Here is a 26,866-nt window from a genome sequence, read left to right as displayed (position 1 = left end):
CTGACTCCAGCCATCAGGAGGAGACTGTGGGCTCCAGTCAGAGTGCCTGGCCTTGAATCCCAGTGCTGCTTAACTGTTAAGAGCTGTGTGTCCTTGGACAAGCTGCTTTTCTGTACCTTACTTCTCCTCCAGGGACAATAATACTATTTCATTAAGGGTGCTTGAAGATGAAATGACATTTTGTACATGAAGCGCTCAACAAGATGGATGCACAGCCCACAAGAGCACTCAGGGACTGTTAGCTATCGGGGTTCAAGGCCAGTCTGGGAAGTATACCTGGGCCTCGCGAGTGGCCCTCTGTATCACTGTGGACATCTCGCTCCACTTCTTTCTTCACACTGGTGTCCTCTCACCACACCTGATCTCCAGAGGCAGCTGGCCTGCTGCCTTGAAAATGCACGTGCTGCCACAGCGCCCGCTTCCGGCCTCAGCAGGTGAGAGGCTCTCCCCAGGTCACTGTGAGGGAGTGAAAGGCACTGAGTTGTGTCCAACTCTTTGTGACGCCATGGACTATTCAGCCCATGGAGTTCTCCAGGCTAGAACACTGGAGTGGGTAGTCTTTCCCTTCTCCAGGGGATCTTCCTGACCCAGGGACCGAACCCAGGTCTCCCACATTGCATGTGGATTCTTTACCAGCTGGAAGCCCTGGCCATGAAAAATAAAACACTTAGAATCTTTACCCAAACTGCCATAGTCACAAAAGAACTCCACACACACTCAGCCTTACAGAGATTTTTTATTATTTAAGACCCAGTCATGCATACTAAAATTACATGTTTTCACCATTTTGACTTAGAAAATGCACTAGAAAAATAAACTTTTGGTCAAAACAAACACTGAAGTAGATGACTCCACCACCACGTGTCCCTATACTTGAAGCCAAACTGAATTTCAGTTTGAAGCGAGGAAGGCAACCAGTGGCTGAAATGATGCCCCGATCTGGTCACAATTAGTCCATCTCCAACCCCTTCAGAGTCAGTGTCAGAGGCTCTTGGCCCCAGAGAACTTTCAAGTATTATAACAGGTTTCCACCTGATATGCCAAGAGGTCAAGGCATATCCATAGGAATCCCAGTGGATGGCAGCTACTTAACTGCCCAACTAAACATGGTGCCCAGTGAGATGAAAGGACAAGTGGCTAATTGGCAAAGAGCAGAACAGTCACTAGCAAGGCTATTCACAAATCACCCTGGGCCTTCGCATGGAGCAAGCACTATGAAGGAAGAATACCTGACTCTGACATTATATATTACTTGTATTTCAAGCCATTTCTGTGTCAGGAGAGCAGAAGGGAATTTATTCGAGATTTACAAAACTCACAGACCTCAATGAAAAGTGTGGCTTTTCAGATGTCTAGTGGGACTAGACATCTTTCCTGAACAGTTGCCATGTTTTCTGTTTGCGATTTCCACACCTCTCATGCCACAGGACAGCCACACATCATTAGCTTAGCGGACATTTTACTTCCTAAATGAAAGAAGTGGTTTCAAAGGAAAACCTTAAAGTGAGGTATTATGATAATACCACAACAGTACCATAGCTTTTGGCTACCCAAATGAAAAAGCGACCCCATAACTGATCTGAGAATCAGATGGCATTTAAAGTAACTGCCTACCCAGGGAGATTTCTGAAAGGCTCAACATCTCACAGGAATTCAGGGAAAATATCTCTTATTACCCTGACTCTCTTTCTGGCAAAAATGTAGTATCTTGTGAACTGAAATGTTTGTAAAGCTCTTAAGGACAGGCTCATGACATTGAGCAGTGTCAGGTTCGTGACATTGTACAGGAGGCAGTGATCGAGACCATCCCCAAGAAAAATAAATGCAAACAGGCAAAACGGCTGTCTGAGGAGGCCTTACACATAGCTGAGAAAAGAAGAGACGCTAAAGGCAAAGGAGAAAAGGAAAGATACACCCATTTGAATGCAGAGTTCCAAACAACAGCAAGGAGAGCTAAGAAAGCCTTCCTCAGTGATCAAGGCAAAGAAATAGGGGAAAACAATAGAATGGGAAAGACTAGAGATCTCTTCAAGAAAATTAGAGATACCAAGGGAACACTTCATGCAAACATGGGCACAATAAAGGACAGAATTGGTATGGACCTGACAGAAGCAGAAGATATTAAGACGAGGTGGCAAGAATACACAGAACTGTACAAAAAAAAAGATCTTCATGAGCCAGATAGCCATGATGGTGTGATCACTCACCTAGAGCCAGACATCCTGGAATGTGAAGTCAAATGGGCCTTAGGAAGCATCACTATGAACAAAGCTAGTAGAGGTGATAGAATTCCAGTTGAGCTATTTCAAATCCTGAAAGATGATGCTGTGAAAGTGCTGCACTGAATATGCCAGCAAATTTGGAAAACTCAGCAGTGGCCACAGGACTGGAAAAGGTCAGTTTTCCTTCCAATCCCAGAGAAAGGCAATGCCACACAATTGAACTCATCTCACACGTTAGCAAAGTAATGCTCAAAATTCTCCAAGCCAGGCTTCAAAGTATGTGAACCATGAACTTCCAGATGTTCAAGCTGGATTTAGAAAAGGCAGAGGAACCCGAGATCAAATTGCCAACATCCGCTGGATCATCGAAAAAGCAAGAGAACTACGCCAAAGCCTTTTTCTGTGTGACCCACAAGAAACTGTGGAAAATTGAAGAGATGGGAATAACAGACCACCTTACCTGCCTCCTGAGAAATCTGTATGTAGGTCAAGAAACAACAGTTAGAACTGGACATGGAACAACAGACTAGTTCCAAATCGGGGAAGAAGTACATCAAGGCTGTATATTGTCACCCTGTTTATTTAACTTATATGCAGAGTACATCATGAGAAATGCTGGGCTGGAGGAAAAAGAAGCTGGAATCAAGACTGCCGGGAGAAATAGCAATAGCCTCAGATATGCAGATGACACCACCCTTATGGCAGAAAGCGAAAAAGAACTAAAGAGCCTCTTGATGAAAGTGAAAGAAGAAAGTGAAAAAGTTGGCTTAAAACTCAGCATTCAAAAAATTAAGATCATGGCATCTGGTCCCATCACTTCATGGCAAACAGATGGGGAAACAATGGAAACAGTGAGACTCTATCTGGGCTCCAAAATCACTGCAGATGGTGACTGCAGCCATGAAATTAAAAGACGCTTGCTCCTTGGAAGAAAAGCTATGACCAACCTAGACAGCATATTAAAAAGCAGAGACATTACTCTGCCAACAAAGGTCCGTCTAGTCAAAGCTGTAGTTTTCCATACGTATGGATGTGAGAGTTGGACTATAAAGAAAGCTGCACGCCAAAGAATTGATGCTTTTGTTTTGGTGGTGTTGGAGAAGATTCTTGAGAGTCCCTTGGACTGCAAGGAGATCAAACCAGCCAGTCATAAAGGAGATCAGTCCTGAATATTCATTGGAAGGACGGATGCTGAAGTTCAAACTCCAATACTTTGGCCACCTGATGCGAAGAACTGACTCCTTGGAAAAGACCCCAATGCTGGGAAAGATTGAAGGCGGGAGGAGAAGGGGATGACAGAGGATGAGATGGTTGGATGGCATCACCGATGCAATGGACATGAGTTTGAGCAAGCTCTTGGAGTTGGTGAAAGACAGGGAAGCCTGGCGTGCTGTGGTTCATGGAGTAACAAAGAGTTGGACACGACTGAGCGACTGAACTGACTGAAGGAAAGATAGGCTGCTCCTTGTGAAAGCAGGATGAAGTACTAGGGAGCTGAGGCCACCTTTGCCAACAGAAAATCAGAAACTCAAGAGGGGAAGCCAGGGTTGTACTTTTGGCTATTTCTGTAGATTACTCCCAGCCTCTGGCCATGAAAGAACAGAATTCCAGGAAGAAGCACAATTTTCCAGAATTCTGTATAAAAGAGAAGGAAGAACTCCCCCACCCCATTACCCAAGCTTACAGACTCATTTGGAAGCATTAGATGTCAGTTCATTCAGACCTAAACTGCCTAAAGAGTCATTCAGATGGCGGGGGTGGGGTGGGCGGGGGAGAACAAATCCTCCGATGCCAGGAACAGAGGGTTCAGGGCTCTCAAGTGTAGACACTCTTCATCATAGGATGATTTAGGGATTGTTCAGCAGCTGACCAAGGCCACATGGCAAAGTAAAGCTGGAACTTGGGTCTCCTGGTTTACTATTTCTTTCCTTTGCGTACAGCACATAGCCCTGAATTGCAGGAAACGTTCCTTTTCAGGTGTCTGAAATGAGTCAGAACTTTTCCCTTAAGTAAAACACTCAGTTCTCCTGGTGTTCAGTTACTTGCTCCGTCACTGTCCCCCCAGTGCTGAGTGAAACTCCCAGGGTGCCCCTGTGGTCATTCCCCTGCCCTGCAGAGGCAGCCGTAAAGAGAAGTCAGGCAGAGACCCCCATGTTTTTCACCCAGGGAGGTCCTGCTTTCGCAGCTCGGACCAAACCTCCTGAAGTGCCAAAACCACTTGCTCTCCCTGGAGCCAACATAAAACACAGCAGCTCCAGCACCTCCAGAAGGTAGACAACCCTTGGCTTTGACTCCTTTCGGAAGCTGAACGAAACAGCTCCTTGATCTAACCGGGAAGGTCTGGGAAATGGGTGACACCCCTTCCTGGTCTTTGAGAAATTTCTGGAGATGAGCTTGGCCGTCCCCACGTTAAGACACATGGACAAAGGCAACTGGCCAGGAATGCAATGCACAGTTTAAGCCTTGGAAATTTGGTGGGGCTGTTTGTTTTTTAATTGTTTTTTTGTTTGTTGTTTGTCTTTTAATCTTTGTCCTCTTTGGGACCTAAGAAAACCTGTGACCAGTTCTCCCAGGCAGTTGGGTTCTGAACTCATTACTACAGCCATCCCACTTGTCCCATTTAGACCTTTCCAGCAATGGTGGTCACACCATCATTGTCATGGCACTGTCTAGACGGGACTAGAGGCAGCCGGGGTGTGTATTTTGACACCTCCCACCCAGCCAGGTCCTTAGAGCATCCAAGGTTAGTTTCTATGGTGAAGACAGTTCTTCCTAGAATTGGCACGAATGAGGTAAGTCATTTCCACCAACAACTTCTCCAGACATTTAAAAAAGTGCTAGAGAGAGAGAAATAGCTTATGAACAACTGATTGGCCTTTACATGTCAGAGGACTGTTCTAGTCCTAACTGAGTCTTTCAGTTTGCCTGCTGCGCTCTAACAAGTGCACAGAGAGGGTAACACACACAATGCGTGGTACTTGTCACTTTTCAACACCACAGTTTGCATTGGAATGAATGAAAGGAAATAGGTCAAAAGCCATCAGATGAACCACCTAATTTGATGCTTGGGCTAAGGCTAAGTTCTTGACAGGAAGGGTCTAAAGTGCTAAAATGCAGGACATGAGAGATAGAAACTCAGGTGGGTTGGGGTGCAGGTGTCCCAGAATAACTTGCCCTTATTTCCAGAGGCCAAATTTTAAGAATGCCAATTAATTTAACCCTTTACCATTGCCAAGTTTAAAATATAAACCAGAGTCTCCGAGTTGGAAGGAATTCACCCAAGATCATGGGCATCGCATCTGCCTTCACAAAGGCCATCATTTTCAAGTTTAACCCTCCCTGTGAAAGGAAAATGGGTATTGCTGAGTCCACTCATTTCGTTAAAGACAGGGCCAAAACAATGACGCATCCCTCTTGGGAAGGCCCATGCAAACCACAAAAATACAGAATCCAACCACTGGTTTCTAGAGAGTGCTCTTTCTAGGCAGAAAACCAATGTCTAACATTCAATAAATAACCAAATCGCAGAGCCCCGTTAGTAGACAAAAGGGCCCTCATCATCACTTCATTCAGCCTCATTTTACAGATGAGAAGGCTGGAGGCCCACAGAGGCTCGTGTGTCCTGTCCAGAGAAACACATCTAAGGCTGGGGCCCAGGTCTCATAATTCTTAGGCCAGAATTCTTTTAGCTACACAGGACTGACATCCAGGCTTCTTGGTTGAGTAAACTCATGTGCGTCTAGGATCATGTATGATTCTTTTGAGAACCAGGACTAAGGCTTAATGGGTTCGGGAAAACTTTAAAGTTCTATTGCAAGATTCAACCCATGAATCCCAAGGGTACATAAGGTCCCTGGTTCCCGAGTTTGATCAGGAGGTGCTGCTTCTGTCCTCTTGCATGATTCAGTGAAGGTGCTTTCCAGACCCTCAGACTTTCGAGATGAGAGAGGTCTATAGTCTCTTTCAAGATCATCTCACCATCTTACATGTGGCCCCCTGGCAGGCGTGGTCAAATCGTCTCACAGGAATGCTCTGCCTGGCCAGTCGGGGTTTTCTCCTGGAATGTGGGATCAAAGTGACGTTGGTCCTGATTTTTCTTGCTTTGAGCTCTGTAATTACCAGACACGGCTTCCATGTTCATGGCTGCACACTGGGATTCCAAATATTTTGGAATTGCTGGGGGACTTTCTCCATGTCTTCCAGAGTCATTCAAGCTACCCAAACCTCACCCTGTGGCTCAGAGCTCTCCAGGCTTTTCCCCCATGCTGCAGTTCCGTTCCAAGGAGCAAGACAATCCCTGGCACCTCGAATCCTCCTTGGGCCTCTCCGAAGAAAGAAGGAAAGGTTGTAAAGATGGTGACGTTCGCGGGAGACTGGCTAGTAGCAGGAGTACAGCTGCGATTTCACGGCCCGCATGGAGTCATCACAGGGAGCCTCTGAGCTCAGCCCCTCGGGTGGCAGGGCCTGGCCCAGGATGCTGTCACAGGGAGGGCCCGGCTGGCAGAACTCCCTCACGAAGTCCTCCTCTGAGGCCAGCAGCACCGCATTCCAGGCGGTGATGTCCAGCTCTCCAGCCGTGCCCCCGTATTCCCTGGGGAGGATGTTTCTTGGAAGGTTTGTATGGAGAGAGTTCAGGTCAGACCCGTGAAGGAAAAACTACAGAAAATGAAAGGAAAGCACACAAGTCCTTGGGTTACTCAGTAACCTTTACTGGAAGGTGCTCAAACACACGTCTGTTGAATGAATAAAGGAACAGTTGATGGCATCTCCACTCTTCCAGTGCTGTGAAAAGCTTGAGGACCCTTCATCCTCTTTTCCTCACACCCTGTATCCTGTTAGCTGGTCCTTCAAAATACCTCCAGCATTCTGGCACTTCCCTGCTACCCTAGGGGGACCGGTTCACCATCCCTTCTTACCTGGATTCTCAGAACATCTTCCTCCGTTCTGTGTTTACACCCTTGTCCCACCACAACCTAAGCGCTCTTCAACGTAAGTCAGATCAAGTCACTCCTCTAAAACGTGCGGACTTCAGTGCACCCATCTGACGCAGACTAAACGCCAGAGTCCACATGATGGCCCACACGGTCTGGCCCGTTACACCTCTGCCTCCCATTCCTCCCACGCCCCACTACTGCTCCTCTAGGCCTGCTTCCCCCACCCCCCGCCCCGCTCAGAGTCCCCCAGATCCCTGCAAGGCTCACTCCCTCATTGCATTCACGTCTTTGCTCAAACACCAACTTCTCAATGACACCACCTCTGACTATCCCATGGAATACTACCACTCCTCTCCTTCCAGAACCTGCTGTCTCCTTTCTCTGCTTTATTTTCTCCATAGCATTAGCACATTCTCATCCTAGATAACAGACATAACTCACTGTCTGTCTCTCTAGAATGTAAGCTTCTTGGGGGTGGAGATTTTGGTCTGTTTTGTTCATTGAGACCATACCTGCACAAAGCTGATCAAAAAATATTTTTGAGCGGATGGATTAACATACAATGGACCAATTGAACAGATTATTGGACACCAGTAAGGTCATTTCATAGATGTAAAAGACCTCATCCAAAGACTGCTTTGGTAAAAGCAGGTTCCAAACAGAAGCTCCAGGAAGCAACATGGGTTCAAACCCAGGGTGGGAGGCCACACCGAGAGGTCCTCAATCCTAACTGCATCAGAATCACCTAAGGAAGTCTTAAAAGCACAGGTTCCTGGGCTCTACCCCTGAACCGATGAGTAGAAATCTTTGGGGAAAGGGCCTGGGAATCTGGATTTCAAGTTCCCTCCCTCACAAATGACACGGTACATTTCCTCTTTGAAAGTGAGAACAAAATTGAAGAGTATGTGAGTGACCATAACCATTTTCCTAGGCCTAAGAAAGAAGGAGAAAAATACCACCCATCACATTTCAGTCATGGTCCTCGGAAAGTTTAAAAGATCACTGGCTCTTCAGGGTCAGAGGAGGACTATCTTTTTTTTTTTTGGCTGCACCTTGAGGTTTGCAGAATCTTAGCTCCCCAACCAGGGATCGAACCCAGGTCCCCTGGAGTGAAAGTTCAGAGTCCTAATTCCTAGACCACCAGAGAAGTCCCCAGACTGTCTTTTTAAAGTGTCACCTATCCTCTCTAACATAAAAATTAAACTATAAACTCACAGATCTCATAAACCTTGATTTACTCTATAAACTTCACGCAGTAAGACAAAGTAAATGGAAAGGCTTAAACAACAATTTAAGCTATAGGGACATTCCTATAGCTTGGATGGTAAAGAATCTGCCTGCAATGCAGGAGACCTGGGTTCGATCCCTGGGTGAGGAAGACCCCCTGGAGAAGGCAATGGCTGCCCACTCCAGTATTCTTGCCTGGAGAATCCCATGCACAGAAGAGCCTGGCAGCTCCCACTGTAGGAGCCCTACAGTCCATGGGATCTCAAAAAGTTGGATACGACTGAGCGACAAACACACAAACAACAATTTTAAAGCACAAGGAGCTACAGTCAGAAATTTCCAGGACTCTTTTTAATAGCCTGCCCAATGCCCACCCTTTGCCATGTCCTCATACATAAAATATGATGTTGGTTCACAACGCCCAGGCCAGGATATTAAAAAGCCTAAATGATCACGGAGCAGAGATGCTCCTACAAAAACAACCCTGGGTCTGCTCTCTCTACAGTCAAGTATTATTTTCCCATTAATTTCATCTTCCCCTCAGAGAAAAGACTGTTCACTTATTTTATCTGAAACCCTGTACTTTCCAACTGAGTAGTCCCAGGCAAGAAAAATAAACTGGGCTTCTCCGGTGGCCTAGTGGTTAAGAATCTGTCTGCTAATGAAGAGGCCATGGGTTCGCTTCCTGATCCGGGAAGATCCCATGTGCTGTGGAGCAACTAAGTGTGGCCCAGCTACGGAACCAGCACTCTAGAGCCCACGGGAGCCACAGCTGCTGAGCCCATGTGCGTGGAGCCTGTGCTCTGCAACGAGAGAAGCCACTGCAATGAGAAGACCACGCACAGCAATGAAGACCCAGTGAAACAAAACATAATAAATACGTAAATCTTAAAAAAAAAAAAGCTACGTTTATAGTTGTTGCAATAAATTTAGAGATGTCACAGAAAAGGAAGCATAAAAAAAAGTATCGTTGACAGGATCATCACTTACTCTGTTTGCTATCTTCTCCTTCAGAAATGGTTTTATGATGGCAAAAATACCTTTAAATATTCGAGGTTCATTCACTACATGGACTGCTTTGATCCGAATGGGGAAACCGTCCTGTCGGGGAAGGGAAGGGAATGTTAGAATCCCGATGTTAGAATCTGAAAACTGTTAGTTACCACAGCCTGCCTTCCCCATTTTTAGCCCCAACATCAGTCTGGTCTGATTCTCCCAGTCTCTTCAAAGACAGCCCAAGTCAGGGCTAGACAGGAAGAGGCAAAGAGTCTCAGGTAAAGAGTCTATCTAAGGACCCAGAGCTGGCTTAGGAAAGGGTTAGGCAAGCAGGTGCATAGCTGCCCTTCTTAGGGCAAAAAAGCAGTCTGAGCCTGTGTGGATGGATCTAACAAATATCAGGCCTTCTAGATCAGTGTTGCCCAAAGTGTATTTCTCAGAATGTTACTAGCGTGTGATGCAAAAAGGGTTCTCTGGTAAACAACTGAGTTTGAGAAATAGTAGACTAAATACAGTCAAACAGGTTTCCTTAACTGCGGGACCGGTCAGGCTTTCAGTATGCAAATGTTTATGTTGAAATTCACAAGAAAGGGGCATGCTATGCTGTATTTCCCAAACACATTTAACCCTGGAACATTTTTTGTCCCCCAGACCATCTTACAGGACTAGAAAACCACTGATTGATGCATTATCCTGACATTTGAATCTGCACAATATTTGGCAAAAGCAAAGAAGAGTGGAAGCTAAGGGAAGCCCGAGTATTACCTCCACGCCAGAACTCACATTTCTGATAATGACTGGAAGTGACATTTAAATGTTTAAATAATCAGCCTGGTGCGCAAGACAGGCTCAAACACCGTGGAATTTGATGGGGGAGAATCGTGGGATCACTGGTGCCCCACAGCTCACAGGAGACAGTACCCCATCGACTGGGTCTGATGAACACGGGTCCAGGCTGCCAGATTACATCCTGAAGGTTTCCTCTTCTATCAACAAGGAAAGATAACTCTTACCTTGTATGTCTCAGAGGATTCCCTGAAGGATTGAATGGCTTACCATGACTGTAAGTGTGCTTTGCAGCAACAACGATATATTGGACAGCACAGGGAATTATAGTCATTATTTTGTAATAACTTTTAATGGAGCATAATCTAGAAAAATACTGAATCATTCTGCTGTACACCTTAAACTAACATCATACTGTAAATCAACTATATACTTCAATTAAAAAAATAAGCACTTGGCATGTGCAAACCATCTCACACACTGCAGACGCATGAGGAACTTTATGGTTGCCAGAGACTTGTTCTGAAATGCACAACATGAGGTGTGAAAAGTATCTGACCCAAACAGCCCAGCAGGGTTCCCTGTGCCCAGATACTACAGAAAAAAGGAGAGACTCCATCACCTCAGCAGAAATGTCTCAGTTCCATTTGTCGAGAATTTCTCTGTCTTCGGGGCTAAAAAAACCCCCCAAACAAACAAACAAAAAAAGCATAAAGCATTTCTCTGGTTTTTGGGCTCTTGTCCTAAAATTGATTTTGCCCAGTAACTACTGGAGACCTTAATGAGAATGAGTGGTGAACGGACTTTAACATTTCTTCCCATAATGCTTTTGTATTGTCCTGACTGTGGGGAGGCGTGGGAGATGGGGTTTGTGTATTAAGTGGAATTGGAGGTAGACAGGGCCCTGGGAAAGACAAACAGCCACAGGACAGGTACATGACAGATAGGAGCCATACCTGAAGGATGCCAATCACCTTTTTGGCTATAAAAGGGCCAAAATGAGATGCCTTTGATAAGCTCACTCCTTTGTAGTCTGCAAGAATTACAATTCCATTCACCTGGGTTTCTTCAGACTGAATGAGTTTCTCTAATGTCAGGTATATGGCTCGGATGTTTTCCGTAATTGGGTAGTTGCTCGGGATCCACCTGTCTAAGTTCGTAAAGATGGACAGTATGTTACAGAAATGAATACACACACGTAATCAGATAGGCCAGGATTTATCTCCTTCCTAAACCGTTGCTTAAAAATGGAAAAGAATTCTACTGGCATGACTATTTAGATCTTTAAGTGGGAGCTGATGCTTCTTGACTCCAAACATAGCAGCACATTCTGAAATGGAAAAGCAATTGAGTGTTGAAGATGAAATCGTGAGCTCTGAAGTCAGACGCACCTGGGGGTTTGAATCTTCCTAGCTGTGTGACCTTGGGCAAGTTTTCTCCTCATTCTGGGCCTACGTCTCCTCCTAAGTAGAATGGGATGATAATGCTTGCCTTAATGGACATGCACGCCTTCTGCCATCATAAATGCCCTTATCTTTGTAAGACCACCCTCATCTTCCTTGGGGGAACTACTTCTTCCCATGCTAGCCATACTGAGTGTGTAAAGTGACTTCACTCCTGGGTCCAGAGGTGAGCTTGGCCAGTGTGGGCACAGTATCCTCCTGGCCACAGCAAGTAATCCAAGTGAGGTCAAGCAGAAGCACAGGGACTCAATTCTTGGCCCCAAAGGACCTGGGCCCTTCGGAAAGAGAAGATCTCTCTTCTCTCTTGTAGTGGTGAGGCTGGGAGCCTGAGACCCAGGGACCCATGAGGCAAGAGCTGGTCCGAGGATGAAGCCCAGACCAAGGACAGCAGAGATGCAGATGGGTTCCCAATGGTGTAGCTTGAACAAACTCCCCTTTCCAGGCTGGTTGCTCCCTTGATGCTCCCCATATGATTGAGGAGTCTTTCTCTCTTTGGGGAAAAGATGAGAATGACAACTTTTGAGTGTTAACTACTATTCTCAAGAAAATCCCACCAAGATATGTGTGTCTCTTTTATCTCAGAAAGATAAAACTCCACTGGATTGTCCCCAGTGCGATTTGTGACATGTGCAAAATTTCTATACAAAAAAACCTTTGTCCAAAAATTGTGCCAGCTTGCTGTTTGTAGTGCTGCCAATTAAACCTGCTTCTACAGACTGGCTGTCATCCTTTTCAATCACGTATGTCTCAAAAGAGCTTACAAAAAGGCAAACCCAACACCTTCCAGCTTTCACACTGAAGTGAAGGTAAAGTTGTTCAGTCGTGTCCGACTCTTTGCAACCCCATGAACTATACAATCCATGAAATTCTCCAGGCCAGAATACCAGAGTGGATAGCGGTTCCCTTCTCCAGGGGATCTTCCCAACCTAGGGATCAAACACAGGTCCCCCACATTGCAGGCAGATTCTTTACCAGCTGAGCCACCAGGGGAGGTAGTTGAGAACAAAAGTCTGTCTGCCTCCTGCTAAAATGATGAGTTGGTGGGGAGGTGTTCAAACCTGCTCCAGACATGTGGGGGGTAAAAATCCATCTCAGGAGCTAAGAGTTGAAACCACGCAAGCAAAGAGGCAAAACCAGTGTGGTAACATCTGATTGTTTTGTAATATTCATATGAGTTGAGTACAGAGGAGCAGCAGAAACTCCCGTCGACTGGTTTCTAGGTTTCCTGGTGCCCTGACTGCTCGACCACCTTGTTTATTGTAAAATGCATGCATGCATGCTCTGTTGCTCAGCCATGTCCAGTTCTTTGCAACCCATGGACAGCAGCTTGCCAGGCTTCTCTGTTCATGGAATTTTCCAGAAGAGACTACTGGATTGGATTGCTGTTTCCTCTTCCAGGGGATCTTCCCAACCCAGGGGTGGAACCCGTGTCTCCTGCATTGGCAGGCAGACTCTTTACCACTGAGTCACCTGGGAAGCCCTGTTTTAATATGAACACCTCCTAATTTTGGTAAACACCTAAAGCAGCAGGTAAAGCAGTTAACACTGTGCCTGGTACATAGAAAAGGCTGGTCTCCCAGCAAGCTTTGGTAAATGACTAAAGGAAATGGTAACGTGGGGTCTCAAGGCAGAGGGAGGGTTCCACTCCCCATCAGCTGTCCTGTCAAGAAGTATTTGCACAGGAGCAGAAAGGGTGGCCAGCAGGTTCTCATGTTCCTGGCATGTTTGGGAAGAAGAACACAGCCATCTTACTTTCACATTTGCTCTCAGCTCGGCTCTGATGGAAAATATTGAGGCAGGGGAAGAGCAGAGAACTCTCCTGAGTGTACTATGTATTCAGGGTCAGGGAAGAAGGAGAAGACAGAGAATCAGAATGCTTGAGTTCCAGGACCCCTTGGTCTCTCTGTTAACCAAAAAGTCTTCTCTGGCGCTTCTGATACTTTGGTGGGGGAGGGAACAGGGAGAAAACTACCCCCACTGCAAACTACTGCACCAAGGAAATGTCAGGCGTTTCAGTTACCATCATGCACTGCTGAGATGGAGAAGTGCATCTGAAGTGAAGCTTTTCACTGACTTCACAAAGCAGAGGGGCGGGGGGAGAAGTCAGAGGAGGCAGGCAGACACTGATACCTGTACCTCACCTGCTCACTAAGGAGTGACAGGGTGGGAGTCGGGGTGTCCTGGAAGCCCTGCTCAGACCTGATGACCAGGGTTGCTTTCTAAGCTCACCAGATTCCCGACCCTAGAAATCTGGAATCTGCACTGAAGGAACTTAGTTGGGTGGCCAGGTAAACCTGGGAGCTGAGGGGTGTACAGAGGGATCAAAAGCCAGTACTCGGACAGACGTGCGTAGGAGACGTGCAAAGGGCAGCAGAAAACGTGGCCCAGGGGGACACACAGACTGACAAACCGTCAGAAGCAGAGACAGGAGAACGGTGGTCTCGGCTCCTGTCCTCTGAGGAAGGATTCTGGGTCTAGCTCCCGACTGGCGAGCATTGTGCTCCCTCAGCTCTCTGGTGCTGTGCTCCCGGCTGCTTAGACTACATCCTCCCTTTGTCTTAAGTCAGTAGAGCAGGGTTCTGTTCTCCTGTGGTCAAAAGAGCCTTGACTAAGGCCAGGAGGGGACAAAAGGGAATAAGGCAGACAGACAGAAAAACAGACACACACACACACACACACACAACACACACACACAGAGGAGTCTTGATTAAGGCCAGGAGGGGACAAAAGGGAATAAGGCAGACATATAGACACACACACACACACACACACACACACACACACACACACACACACGAGCCTTGACTAAGGCCAGGAGGGGACAAAAGGGAATAAGGCAGACATATAGACAGACAGACAGACACACACACACACACACACACACACACACACACGCGCACACAGAGCGCCCTGGGCAGACACATCCCAAACTGCACCCACGCCCATCCCTCCCCCGCGCCCCCAGCGAGCACCGTACCTGGGCGGAGGCAGAGGACGTGGCAGCCCCTGGGGTCGGTGTGCGGCAGCACCGTGAGGAAGCCGGAGGCCAGGACTTCCTTCAAGGCGGAAGGCCGCAGGTTGTTGAAGACTTCGGGCCAGCTTCTCCGGCAGCTGTGGTAGTTGACGAGCAGCTGCAGGGCCCGGTCATAGTCAAACTTGCGGGCGCGGAGGAAGCGCAGCAGGAAGGCGTCCTCCAGCGAGGTGCTCAGGTTGGGGCACTCCTTGCGCACCATGTCCCGCAGAGCCTGCACGTCGCGGAGCCTCCATTCCGGCTTCTCCTGCAGCTCCTCCCTGGCTTTGGCCACCAGGTCCTCGGTCAGCGAGCACACGTAGCCGGCGGGGGCAGAAGGCGGCGGCAGCTCATTTTCCGAAAGCGAGGCCGCGGAAGGGCTGGTTCTCAGCGAGTCACTTTCTTCTGACATTAGCTCCCAGGATCCCTGCGAATCAGAAGCCCTGCCTGATGCTGAGAAAGCCCGGCACTGGCATCGGTCACTCCAAACCCCTGAGCAGCGTGAGGGAGGGGGGCAGAGATGCTGTCGTCAAGCCGAAGTCCTCAGAACAGTGGTTCTCTCCTGGAGGAGTATCTGAACCACAGTCTGGTCCAGTCCAGCCCAGCCCCGGGGCAGCTCCAGCAGGATACACACATCCCTAGTCACACACACACACACACACACACACACACACACACCCTTGCTCCAGCACCCCTCATCCTCACACACACACACACACACACACACACACACACACACCCCTTGCTCCAGCACCCCTCAGCACACACACACACACCTTGCTCCAGCAGGATACACATCCCTTGCTCACAGAGGTATGATCATCACACACACACACACACACACACACCCCCCATGCTCACAGAGGTATGAACAGGTGCTTGACCTTACTGGTAATTAAAGAAATGGAAACTAAAACACCTTTGAATCTCAGATTAGCAAAAATACAAAACAGGGATTCTGATGGGCTTGTTGTTGTTGGGAGAATGAATTGACATAGCCTCTTTAGGGCAGTGTGTCAATAGTTATCAAGATTCCATGGCATGGATGGATGTCATATGGTATCATTTACATGTGGAATCTAAAAAAAAAAGGGACACAAATGAACTTATTTACAAAACAGACTCACAGACGTAGAAAACCAACTTATGGTTACCAAAGGGGGAAAGATAGGAGGGATAAATTAGGAATTTGTGATTAAGAGATACACACTGCTATATGTAAGACAGATAATCAATAAGGTCTACAAGGACTATATTCAGTATCCTATAATACCCTGTACTGGAAAAGAATCGGAATACATATGTATAACTGTATCACTCTGCTATATACCTGAAACATTATAAACTGGCTATACTTCAAATAAAGAAATATGCTTTGGCCCAACCGTCCATTTCTATGTATTTATATGTGTTTGTTAAATATGGATGATCATTGCAAGTATTAACTGTAATGGCAAAAGACTGAAAATACTTTACCTCCATCTCCTTGTTGGAGACTAGTTAAATAATATTACCACATGCCCGGACATGTTAAGGAAAAAGAAAGCAGGTTGCAGGAAAGTATGAAAAGAAAGACTTGTATTTATATTTTAAAAATATATACTTGTGAATGCACCTAAAATTTTTGGAAGAAAAGTACAAGAAAACTGTTAACCATGGTTCCCTTTAAGCAACAGAACCAGACACTGAACATTTAAGAGAAAAGGAGACTCTTCACTGTCCTTTAAAATTTTTTTACCATACCCACACATGACTTGGCATGGCGGCTGTAAAACTGATCAGATCTCCTGCGGGGGTGGAACCTAACTGATGGGTGTTCCCAGCTCTGTCCCTCTGGATCCACCACCCAGTGGATGTACACTTCCCAGACTGTCTCCAGCCAATGAATTAGTGAAACATAGGACTCCTCAAACAGGCAACTTTAACCTTGAGGATCCCCTATCAGCCTGGCCGAGTCTTTACTGCAGTCCAAGACTTCTTGCCCAAACCTCCTGCACAGGGACCAGGCTCACATAGCTGTCTGAAGCTCTCCCTGATTTCTCCAGTTTCCCCTCCCTTTTATGTGCTGCCACCATTAAATGTCTTCCATCTGTAATCTCACCCTAGTGTCTGTTTCTTAGAAGAGCTGAACTAACACACTTATTAAATGGAAAACCAAAACCAAAGAAACCAACATAGCTGCCTTAGATGTTCCAGGAATAAAGTCCCAGCAAGGTTGCCCAGTTCTGAAGCCCAAGCTCGTCTGTCCAGGGGCTGTCATTCTTCCCCCATTCTGAGCTCAACAAGGCAGGCAGGGGTCATTTCGGGGCCTCTGTGCGTAGCCAGTCTTCCCCACAGGCCACAGCAGCCACAGTGACCAGGCCACCTCCTCCAAATCTTAGGTCTGGCCACACTGTCACTTGTGTGCTAACCTCCAGCCCTACCCAGCTTCTTTCACTTTCTCCCAAAGGTGGTTTTCTTGTCTTTGCACATCCTGTTTTCTCTGACTAGCAGGCTCTTCCTTCAGTGCCTCTAGCCAATACCAATTCACCCCATTAGATGTCACTTCATGCATTCAACAGATACCAAGCACTTAATAGGTACCAGGCTCTTGACTAGGCACTGGGGGATACAGCAGTGAGCAAAGAAAAAATCCTGCCTTCACTGAGCTTACATTTTCATTAGGGAGACAGAATATAAGCAAGATAAATTGTATAGTCTACTAGAAGATGATAAGGGCTATGGAGAGAAATAAAGCAGGCAAGGGACTTGCAGGCAAGGGGGTTGCTGGTAAGGGGGCTGGATATACCTGGAGATAGGAGGTGCAGTTTTAAGTAAGGTGATCAGGGAAGTCTGCACCCTGATCAAGTGACATGTGTGCAAAGATGAAGGAGATCAGGGAGCAAGCCATGTAGGTCTGTCGGGGGAGGAAAGTGCAAAGCCTGAGGCAGGACCATGCCTGGCTTTATCAAGGAATAGGGAGGAGACAAGTATGGCAAGAGCCAAAAGCACAAGGCGGAGAGTATTAGCAGATGGATTTAGAGAGGAACTGGGGTCCCAACTGGTACTGGGCTTTGTAGGCCAGTAAGAGCTTAGTTACTCTGACTTTGGAGGGTTTTGAGTAGAGTGACATGATCGGATTTAGATTTTAAAAGGATCACTGGGTTGTCTCGAGAATGTAAGAGGATGGCTGTAAGACGATGAGGACAGCAGCAAAGAGACCATTTAGAGGCCACTGAAAGCCAGGTCAGGGATGACCGGCTTTGAAGCAGGGAAGACGTCTCTCTCGGACTCCGGTCAGTTTAGGAGCACCCGGCGCCTCCTGCAGGAACTCTATGGCATAGCACTTCACTCGCTGTGGCAATCCTAGGCAATTTGTGTGCAATATCCACAACTGTCTTGTTTATCACCATAAACACAGCACTTAACAGGGTGTCAGACACATAGCCTGCGCTGCATAAATATTTTTTGAGTGCGTTTAATCTGCTTGGCAGAGGTATGCTGGGTGAGGAAGAGATCAACAATCATGGTTCACAGGCCCCACCCTGGGCTCTGTTTTCTTGGGAGTCGCCAACAGATGCCCGTAATTCCGATCCATTACTTAGCCAGAAAACCGACTGTAATGTCCATGCACTACAGACCTACACTCCAAGTCCCACTCCCACCTTTCCTCCTCTCAACGCTCCTCTAAATGTCAGTCAAAACAAATGATCAAACTAATGAACACCTCATGCATTTCTGATACCTCTGGGAGTTTCTTCATTTGTTTCCAAACAGGCCTAGCTTCAAAGTCACCTCCTCTATGAAGCCTTCCTTCACTTCTCCAGGGTAACTCCAGTGTCCCACAGCACTCGGTTCCTATTTCTCTTTTAGAAACTGCAGTCCAGTGTCATGTGTGTTTATCCGAAACTCTTCTGGAGTCAGTTTTACCCATCTATTCATTTATCAAATAACTACTGATCACCTGTGGCAGGCACTATGCTTAGAAGTGCTGGGCACACAGCAATGTTCAATATAATTGCTTGCTTTATGAAATTTAACTCAGTGGAATGATGACAAGAGATAACATGTTCATGCATGCTTTATCATGTATGGAGCACTATGATAAGCACTTTACATCCATCTCTCGTTTAATCTTCACAATATTTTGGTGAGAACACTAATACTGTTACTATTTCACCAAGGGGGAATCTGCACACTAGAATGTGAATTTCATGGGAGCAGACAAATTGCCTCTCACATTCATTGCTCTCCCCAGTGCTTGGACCATGACGGTGCTCTGTAAATAACAGTGGATGAGAGAGGTTAAGGGCCCAAGGGTACCCATCGAGTGAGGCAGAGCAAAGACGTGTCCAGCCCCACACTGGGCTCCACGCTGCACCTAGAGCTTCCAGTTTAATCTCCAGGGCCCTGGCGGTATCGAATACAGAGCACGACTCGGTTAGTCTGGTGAAGGAATCGATGGGTGGGCATATAGATGGGTGCAAACACCATTTGTTAGGAGGAAGCCGAGAACCTTCCTCACTTGGAGCCTAACATTTTTCGAGCATCACCTTCCTCCCCACCCTCCCCCAAGGAGAAGTCAGGAATCCACCGTTCCTGGAGCCCCAAGAGCCCCCACGCCCCGTCGACAACCCTCCAAGGCCCCCCACTTCCGGTTGTCACCCCTTCCCCAGGGGTCCCCGTTTCTTGGGGTCTCTCCCTACGCGGGTACCCCACTTCCGGTCACCCCTCCCTCTCGGGGGTCCCTCTCCCCGGTCCCTCGGGCACACGGGCTCGTGGGCACTCACCGGCCCGGCTACGGGGCGGAGCGCGGGTCAATCGGCGGCGGGAGCCTCGTCCGGCAGCGCGCACAGAACCGACCCGCACTCCCTGCCCAGCCGGCCCGGCCGCTCGCGCCGGAAGTGACGTACACAGAGCGTGGGAAGGCGGGGCCCCGCCCCCGTGAGTGCGCATGTGCGACCTTTCCTTGACAGGCAAGCATCGAGTCCCCACCCGGTGGCCGAAACCGCGCCGTGGGTTCCTGAACCTGGGGAGAGGGTGGCTTCGAGGCACAGGTTTCGGTGGCATAGCTGGGAAAGCTGAGGACTCGAGAAGGAAGGAAAGGAGCTGCCGTTTGCCAAGAATATATTAACTATGTTATCTGGTGTATTACATTCGTCACCTCATTAGATTCTGAAACGGAATCCTGCTATTTTATGAAAGGGAAACGGAGTCAACCAATGAAGTATAGGGCTTCAAACCTAGACCTCAGGGTTAGCATTTCAGAATTCCAGAGCTGCCGCCAGGACTGGCTGCTCCAAAAGTTAAAACTACAATACAGGGACCGACATCTGTCTGTCTTTAGCCAAGTGACTTTGAACTTGTCTCCTCAAGTCTTCCTCCTAAGGAGTCTTCCTCCTTAGGCCTCCTTTCCCTCATTTGTAACATGATTCTTGCTCTGGAATCTTGATTCAGTAGTTCTTTGCTTCCTGCTTTGGTGTTCATGAAGTCCGTTTCAGAAAATGGTAACCTCAAAAAGGCTTTACTAGCCTTCTGACCGCAGTCCATTAAAATCCTCAGCGCCCTCCACCTCCCCGCCCATATATTTTGTACAGTTTTTTGAGACAATATCCTAGGTCCCTCTTTCAAGCAGAATAATACTGATGTCCTGGTAAAGACAGTGAAACGCTTTGGGGGGAGAAATTGTGTGGTCCAGGAGGACTCAAGAGCCCAAAGCAGTATCTAGGAGATGGCTTTAAACAATCTAGCCCCTTTCTTACCCCTGGAGCAAGAGGAATCCCAGGGAGATGGGAACTGACATAGGTGGCCCAGAAGAACACAGAAGTTTCTGCTAGATGTTAAATGGGCTGGGAGCAGGGCGCAAGGATCTTGGGAGTTCAGCGTTTTCGTTCCTGCTCTGACTACCACTTCTGGGATAAAGTCCAGAAGGCTCAATTAAAGTTGAATATCTTCATACAAACAAGAATTTCTTTTTAAGTATGCAATTTTGGGGGTGTACTTATAAAAATTGTTGTCTATCAGAAATTCAAATTTCACTGGGCATCCTGCGTTTTTTTTTTTTAATTAAAAAATTATTTTGGGGGCCATGCCACACAGCATGTGGGTTTTTAGTTCCCTGCGCGTTTATGTTCAGTTGCTTCACTTGTGTCCATCTCTGTGCGACCCTATGGACTTCAGCCCATCACAAACCTCTGTCCATGGGATTCTCCAGGCGAAAATACTAGAGTGGGTTGCCATACACTTCTCCATCCAGAGATCGAATCCGGGTCTACCTGAGTCTCCTGCATTCCAGGTGGATTCTTTACCGCTGAGCCCCAGGGGAAGCCCCTTTAGTTCTGTTAGTTCCCCTGCCACTCAGTAATAAGAGCATGAAGTCCCAGCCACTGGACTGCCAGGGAATTCCTGGGTGTCCTATGTTTTTTGTTTGTTTGTTTGTTTCCCTTAATCTATGTTTTAGTTTACTATTGCTGCTATCAAAAATTATTACAAACTTACTGGCTTGAAATGACACAAATGTATTCCCTTATAGTTCTGCAGGTCAGAAAGTCTAAAGTCAAGGTATTGTCAGGGTTGTATTCTCTCTGGTGACTTTGCCTGGCGTGGGCTGAAGGGATTGGGTTGGGGGGTGGTAATGCATCTTCTTGCCTCTTTAGCTCCCAGAGGCTGCTAGCATTCCATAGCTCTTCTTGAATCACTTCAACCTTTACTTCTGGTGTCACATCTATTGCTGACTCTGATCTTCCTGCCTGCCTCTTTAAAAATATTTTAAAAAAATTTTTCTTCTGGTAACAATATTTAACATATGAAAAGTGAAAGTGAAGTCGCTCAGTCGTGTCCGACTCTTTGTGACCCCATGGACTGTAGCCTACCAGGCTCCTCGGTCCATGGGACTTTCCAGGTATGAATACTGGAGTGGGGGTTGCCATTGCCTTCTCCAGGGAATCTTCCTGACCCAGGGATCGAACCCAGGTCTCCCGCATTGTAGGCAGACGCTTTACTGTCTGAGCTACCAAGGATGACCTACCCTCTTGACTAATTTTTAAGTGTGTGTGTGTGTGTGTGTGTGTGTGTGTGCACGCACATGTGCAAGCTGAGTCGTGTCTGACAGTTTGTGACCCCATGGACTATAGCCCACCAGGCTCCTCTGCCCATGGAATTTCCCAGGCAAGAATACTAGAGTGGGTTGCCTTTTCCTACTTCAGAAAATCTTCCCAACCCAAGGACTGAACCTGCATCTCTTGCATCTCCTGCATTGGCAGGTGGATTCTTTACCACTGTGCCACCTGGAAAGCCCCATACGCTACATCTGGGCAAGATCGAAGGCAGGAGGAGAAGGGGACGACAGAGGATGAGATGGTTGGATGGCATCACCGACTCGATGGACATGAGTTTGAGCAAGTTCTGGGGAGTTGGTGATGGACAGGGAAGCCTTATGTGCTGCAGTCCATGGGGTCGCAAAGAGTCGGACACAACTGAGCGACTGAACTGATGAGATGTCTCCCATCTCAAGATCCTTAATCACATCTGCAAAGTTCCTTTTACCATACCAGGTAAGATATTCACAAGTTCCAGAGACTAGCACAAGCGTGTCTTTAGGGGGGCCAATATTAAGCCTATCACGGTCTGGCATCTCTATTCCCAGCTGTGTGACTTTGGCCAAGTCGATCAAATTTCCAAAGGCAAAATGCTGATTAAATAAGTTCGTGAGAGGAAACACCTTGGCCCAGGTTGGGCAAATAGGAAGTGTTTTTTTACAAATAGCAGCTCTTGTGACAAAGTGCAAGGGACGACCCTGTCCAAACCATGTTGTACTAGGCATTTGGGATAAACCCCTCTCCTCGGCCCAGACCATGGTGGCGGCGAGTCCAGGTTGCCATCCCAGATACTGCCAGCAGGAGGAGAGGTGTGGGTACCTCGTCGCTCAGTCTTGTCCCACTCTTGCCTCTTGTGCCTCCTCCTTCTCTTGCCTCTTTATTTTTACAAGATGGGAAACAGGCTTAGAGAAGGAGAAGGAATTGCCTGTGGCCACGCATGATGAGTTTGTGATTGAGTTGGGAACTGAGCTTCTGTCTTCTGAGTTTCTGCCTTGGATCCTCAGACGTAATGGACTTTGAACTACTCCTTGAGAAGGTCCATTTCTTCATGTGTGAAATGATAGGTGGTGTTCCTTGTGTAAGGGGTTCTTGGGAGACTTCAGTGGGATGGCATATGCAGAATTCTGATACATTGAATCATGAAATATCTGTTGATTGATAATGACCACCCCACTCGAGAACAGAAAGATCACTGGAGGGGGGACAGCTTGCCCTGCATCTTGGTTTGAAGGACTCTAAATATCCTGCCCTCTAAACCTCCTCCAGTCTCTGAAGAAAAAAGCCGGACGTCGAATGTGTGCTGGAGGAGCCTGTTTGTTTTCAAGGCACGTGATTCTAAAATAAACTCAGACGATCTAGAACCAGCCTCAGTATTTTTTTGTAATAACCTAAATTCTGTTGTTGTTGTTTAGTCACTAAGTCGTGTCCTAATCTTCGAGACGCCTGCGACCCCATGGACTGTAGTCTGCCAGGGACTCTCTGTCCATGGGATTTCCCAAGTCAGAATACTGGAGTATGTTGCCATTTCCTTCTCCAGGGGATCTTCCCAACCCACATCTCCCTTTGGCATCTTCAAACTCATATCTTCTGCATTGGCTGGTGGATTCTTTACCATTGAGCCACCAGGGAAACCCTCAACCTAAATTCTGACTTTTTAATGTTTATTAATTTGGTGGCTCTGGATCTCAGTTGCGGCACACGAGATCTTCGATTTTTGCTGCATCACATGGGATCTTTAGTTGTGGCATGCAAACACTTAGTTACAGCTTGTAGAATCTAGTTCCCTGAACCAGGGAGCCAACCCAGGCCCCCTGAACTGGGAGTGTGGAGTCTTAGGCTCTGGACCACCAGGAAAGACCCTTCTCTGAGTTCTTGAAATAGCCACCAGTTCTTCCAGGGCAGGCCCTGTGTTGGAGAGAAACTATTGGGAAGGGAATCAAAAAAAAGCAGAAGGACTAGATGAAGATAGGGATGGGAAACGGAGCCAGAAAATCTCAGAGAACAGGCCATAGTTTTTCTTAATGATACGCAGAAAGCATATTTATGTATATGTGTATAGACATACATGGGCCTCCCAGGTGGCTGGTAAAGAATCTGTTTGCCAATGCAGGAGACATGGGTTTGATCCCTGGGTCAGGAAGATCCCCTGGAGAAAGAATGGCAACCCACTCCAGTATTCTTGCCTGGAAAATCCCATGGACAGAGGACCCTGGTGGGCTGTAGCCATGGGGTTTCAAAAAGAGCTGGACACGACTTAGTGACTAAACAAACAACAACAATATACGTACATAAAATATACATATGTGTGTACATGTATCTATATGTTTATAAATATTTGTATATATATAAATATTTAGTTCTAGCCACTAAAATAGCACAGAAACAATGACTAATCTAGCAGTACCTACCACTCAGATTCTAGTCTTGAAAGCCTATTTTCTCTTTAAAAAAATATAAGGACCTCCTAGAGAAACTGCTGATTCCAGATCAGCAGTAGGAAATATGCAAGATAAGCCTGGAATGTCTTGTCATATCAGATAATAAGGAAGCTATCAAAGGCCCTAGGGTCACATCCAAAGGACTTGGAAATCAACCTGAAGATGGGACAATTTCAGCTGCAACAAAGACAATACTTGCCGTTAACTGAAACATCAAATATGCTTCAGTACCTGAGTTCATAATATTTGGCAAAAACACGAATTGCTTATCTTCTGAAGATGGAATTGAAAAAGTATAATGCCTTTCCAATATGAATTCTACCACCAAGTAACCTAATAATAGATTAAGAAAAGCATCTTTTTGTGAAATTAAACAAGACCGGGAGCTGACTGTGGCTCAGATCATGAACTCCTTATTGCCAAATTCAGACTTAAATTGAAGAAAGTAGGGAAAACCGCTAGACCATTCAGGTATGACCTAAATCAAATCCCTTATGATTATACAGTGGAAATGAGAAATAGATTTAAGGGACTAGATCTGATGGACAGAGTGCCTGATGAACTATGGATAGAGGTCCATCACATTGTACAAGAGACAGGGATCAAGACCATCCCCATGGAAAAGAAATGCAAAAAAGCAAAATGGCTGTCTGAGGAGGCCTTACAAATAGCTGTGGAAATAAGGGAAGCGAAAAGCAAAGGAGAAAAGGACGGATATACCCACTTGAATGCAGAGTTCCAAAGAATAGCAAGGAGAGACAAGAAAGCCTTCCTCAGTGATCAATGCAAAGAAATAGAGGAAAACAACAGAATGGGAAAGATTAGAGATCTCTTCAAGAAAATTAGAGATACCAAGGGAACATTTCATGCAAAGATGAGCTCTATAAGGGACAGAAATAGTATGGACCTAACAGAAGCAGAAGATATTAAGAAGAGGTGGCAAAAATACACAGAAGAACTGTACAAAAAAGATCTTCATGACCCAGATAATCACAATGGTGTGATCACTCGCCTAAAGCCAGACATCCTGGAATGTGAAGTCAAGTGGGCCTTAGAAAGCATCACTATGAACAAAGCTAGTGGAGGTGATGGAATTCCAGTTGAGCTATTTCAAATTGTCAAAGATGATGCTATGAAAGTATTGCACTCAATATGCCAGCAACTTGGGAAAACTCAGCAGTGGCCACAGGACTGGAAAATGTCAGTTTTCATTCCAATCCCAAAGAAAGGCAATGCCAAAGAATGCTCAAACTACTGCACAATTGCATTCATCTCACATGCTAGTAAAGTAATGCTCAAAATTCTCTAAGCCAGGCTTCAGCAATACGTGAACTGTGAACTCCCAGATGTTCAAGCTGGTTTTAGAAAAGGCAGAGGAACCAGAGATTAAATTGCCAACATCTGCTGGATGATCGAAAAAGCAAGAGAGTTCCAGAAAATCATCTATTTCTGCTTTATTGACTATACCAAAGCCTTTGACTGTGTGGATCACAATAAACTGTGGAAAATTCTGAAAGAGATGGGAATACCAGACCACCTAACCTGCCTCTTGAGAAACCTATACTCAGGTCAGGAAGCAACAGTTAGAACTGGACATGGAACAATAGACTGGTTCCAAATAGGAAAAGGAGTATGTCAAGGCTGTATATTGTCACCCTGCTTATTTAACTTATATGCAGAGTACATCATGAGAAATGCTGGACTGGAAGAAGCACAAGCTGGAATCAAGATTGCTGGGAGAAATATCAATAACCTCAGATATGCAGATGACACCACCCTTATGGCAGAAAGTGAAGAGGAACTAAAAAGCCTCTTGATGAAAGTGAAAGAGGAGAGTGAAAAAGTTGGCTTAAAGCTCAACATTCAGAAAACAAAGATCATGGCATCCGGTCCCATCACTTCATGGGAAATAGATGGGAAACAGTGGAAACAGAGTCAAACTTTATTTTTTTGGGCTCCAAAATCACTGCAGATGGTGATTGCAGCCATGAAATTAAAAGACGCTTACTCCTTGGAAGGAAAGTTATCACCAACCTAGATAGCATATTCAAAAGCAGAGACATTACTTTGCCAACAAAGGTCCATCTAGTCAAGGCTATGGTTTTCCAGTGGTCATGTATGGATGTGAGAGTTGGACTGTGAAGAAGGCTGAGCACCGAAGAACTGATGCTTTTGAACTGTGGTGTTGGAGAAGACACTTGAGAGTCCCCTGGACTGCAAGGAGATCTAACCAGTCCATTCTGAAGGAGATCAGCCCTGGGATTTCTTTTGGAAGGAATGATGCTAAAGCTGAAACTCCAGTACTTTGGCCACCTCATGCGAAGAGTTGACTCATTGGAAAAGACTTTGATGCTGGGAGGGACTGGGGGCAGGAGAAGAAGGGGACGACAGAGGATGAGATGGCTGGATGGCATCACGGACTTGATGGACGCGAGTTTGAGTGAACTCTGGAAATTGGTGATGGGCAGGGAGACCTGGCGTTCTGCGATTCATGGGGTGGCAAAGAGTCGGACACGACTGAGCGACTGAAATGAACTGAACTGAGCTGAAGTGAACTGATACTGTCTAGGGATGCACACTTGGATGCTTAAACCATTAAGAAATGCAAGGATATAATTACTATAAAAGTCAGGTAAGCAGCTATTTGTGTGGAGAGTGGCTGTGATTAGGATGGGGTACACAGAGGGGCCTCTGGGGCGACTACAGGGTTCTGT

At 46.6% G+C, this 26,866-nt stretch overlaps 1 protein-coding gene across 3 annotated transcripts; it reads right to left on the bottom strand.

Moving 5' to 3' along the window:
• Positions 1-717: 717 nt before the first annotated feature.
• Positions 718-19,523, bottom strand: TTPAL (alpha tocopherol transfer protein like). 3 transcript variants are annotated; one of them, XM_004014585.5, is made up of 5 exons: positions 19,408-19,523; positions 14,606-15,065; positions 11,122-11,315; positions 9,374-9,484; positions 718-6,878 (listed from the first exon to the last, which is right to left on the bottom strand). In XM_004014585.5, the coding sequence occupies exons 2-5, from the start codon at positions 15,048-15,050 to the stop codon at positions 6,600-6,602; spliced, it is 1,029 nt and encodes a 342-aa protein (XP_004014634.1). In that variant the 5' UTR covers positions 15,051-15,065; positions 19,408-19,523; the 3' UTR covers positions 718-6,599. The 3 variants fall into 3 exon arrangements, 2 of the variants coding, with proteins under 2 accessions (XP_004014634.1, XP_060253790.1); XR_009596128.1 differs by lacking the exon at positions 718-6,878 and having other exon boundaries at positions 9,373-9,484; positions 10,163-11,315; XM_060397807.1 differs by lacking the exon at positions 718-6,878 and having other exon boundaries at positions 8,710-11,315; positions 14,606-15,717.
• Between the last annotated feature and the right edge of the window lie 7,343 nt (positions 19,524-26,866).

This window comes from Ovis aries, chromosome 13 (assembly GCF_016772045.2).
Source record: "Ovis aries strain OAR_USU_Benz2616 breed Rambouillet chromosome 13, ARS-UI_Ramb_v3.0, whole genome shotgun sequence".
Lineage (NCBI taxonomy): Eukaryota > Metazoa > Chordata > Mammalia > Artiodactyla > Bovidae > Ovis > Ovis aries.
The sequence above is the reverse complement of the archived record's forward strand: the minus strand, read 5'-3'. Positions and strand labels throughout refer to the sequence as shown.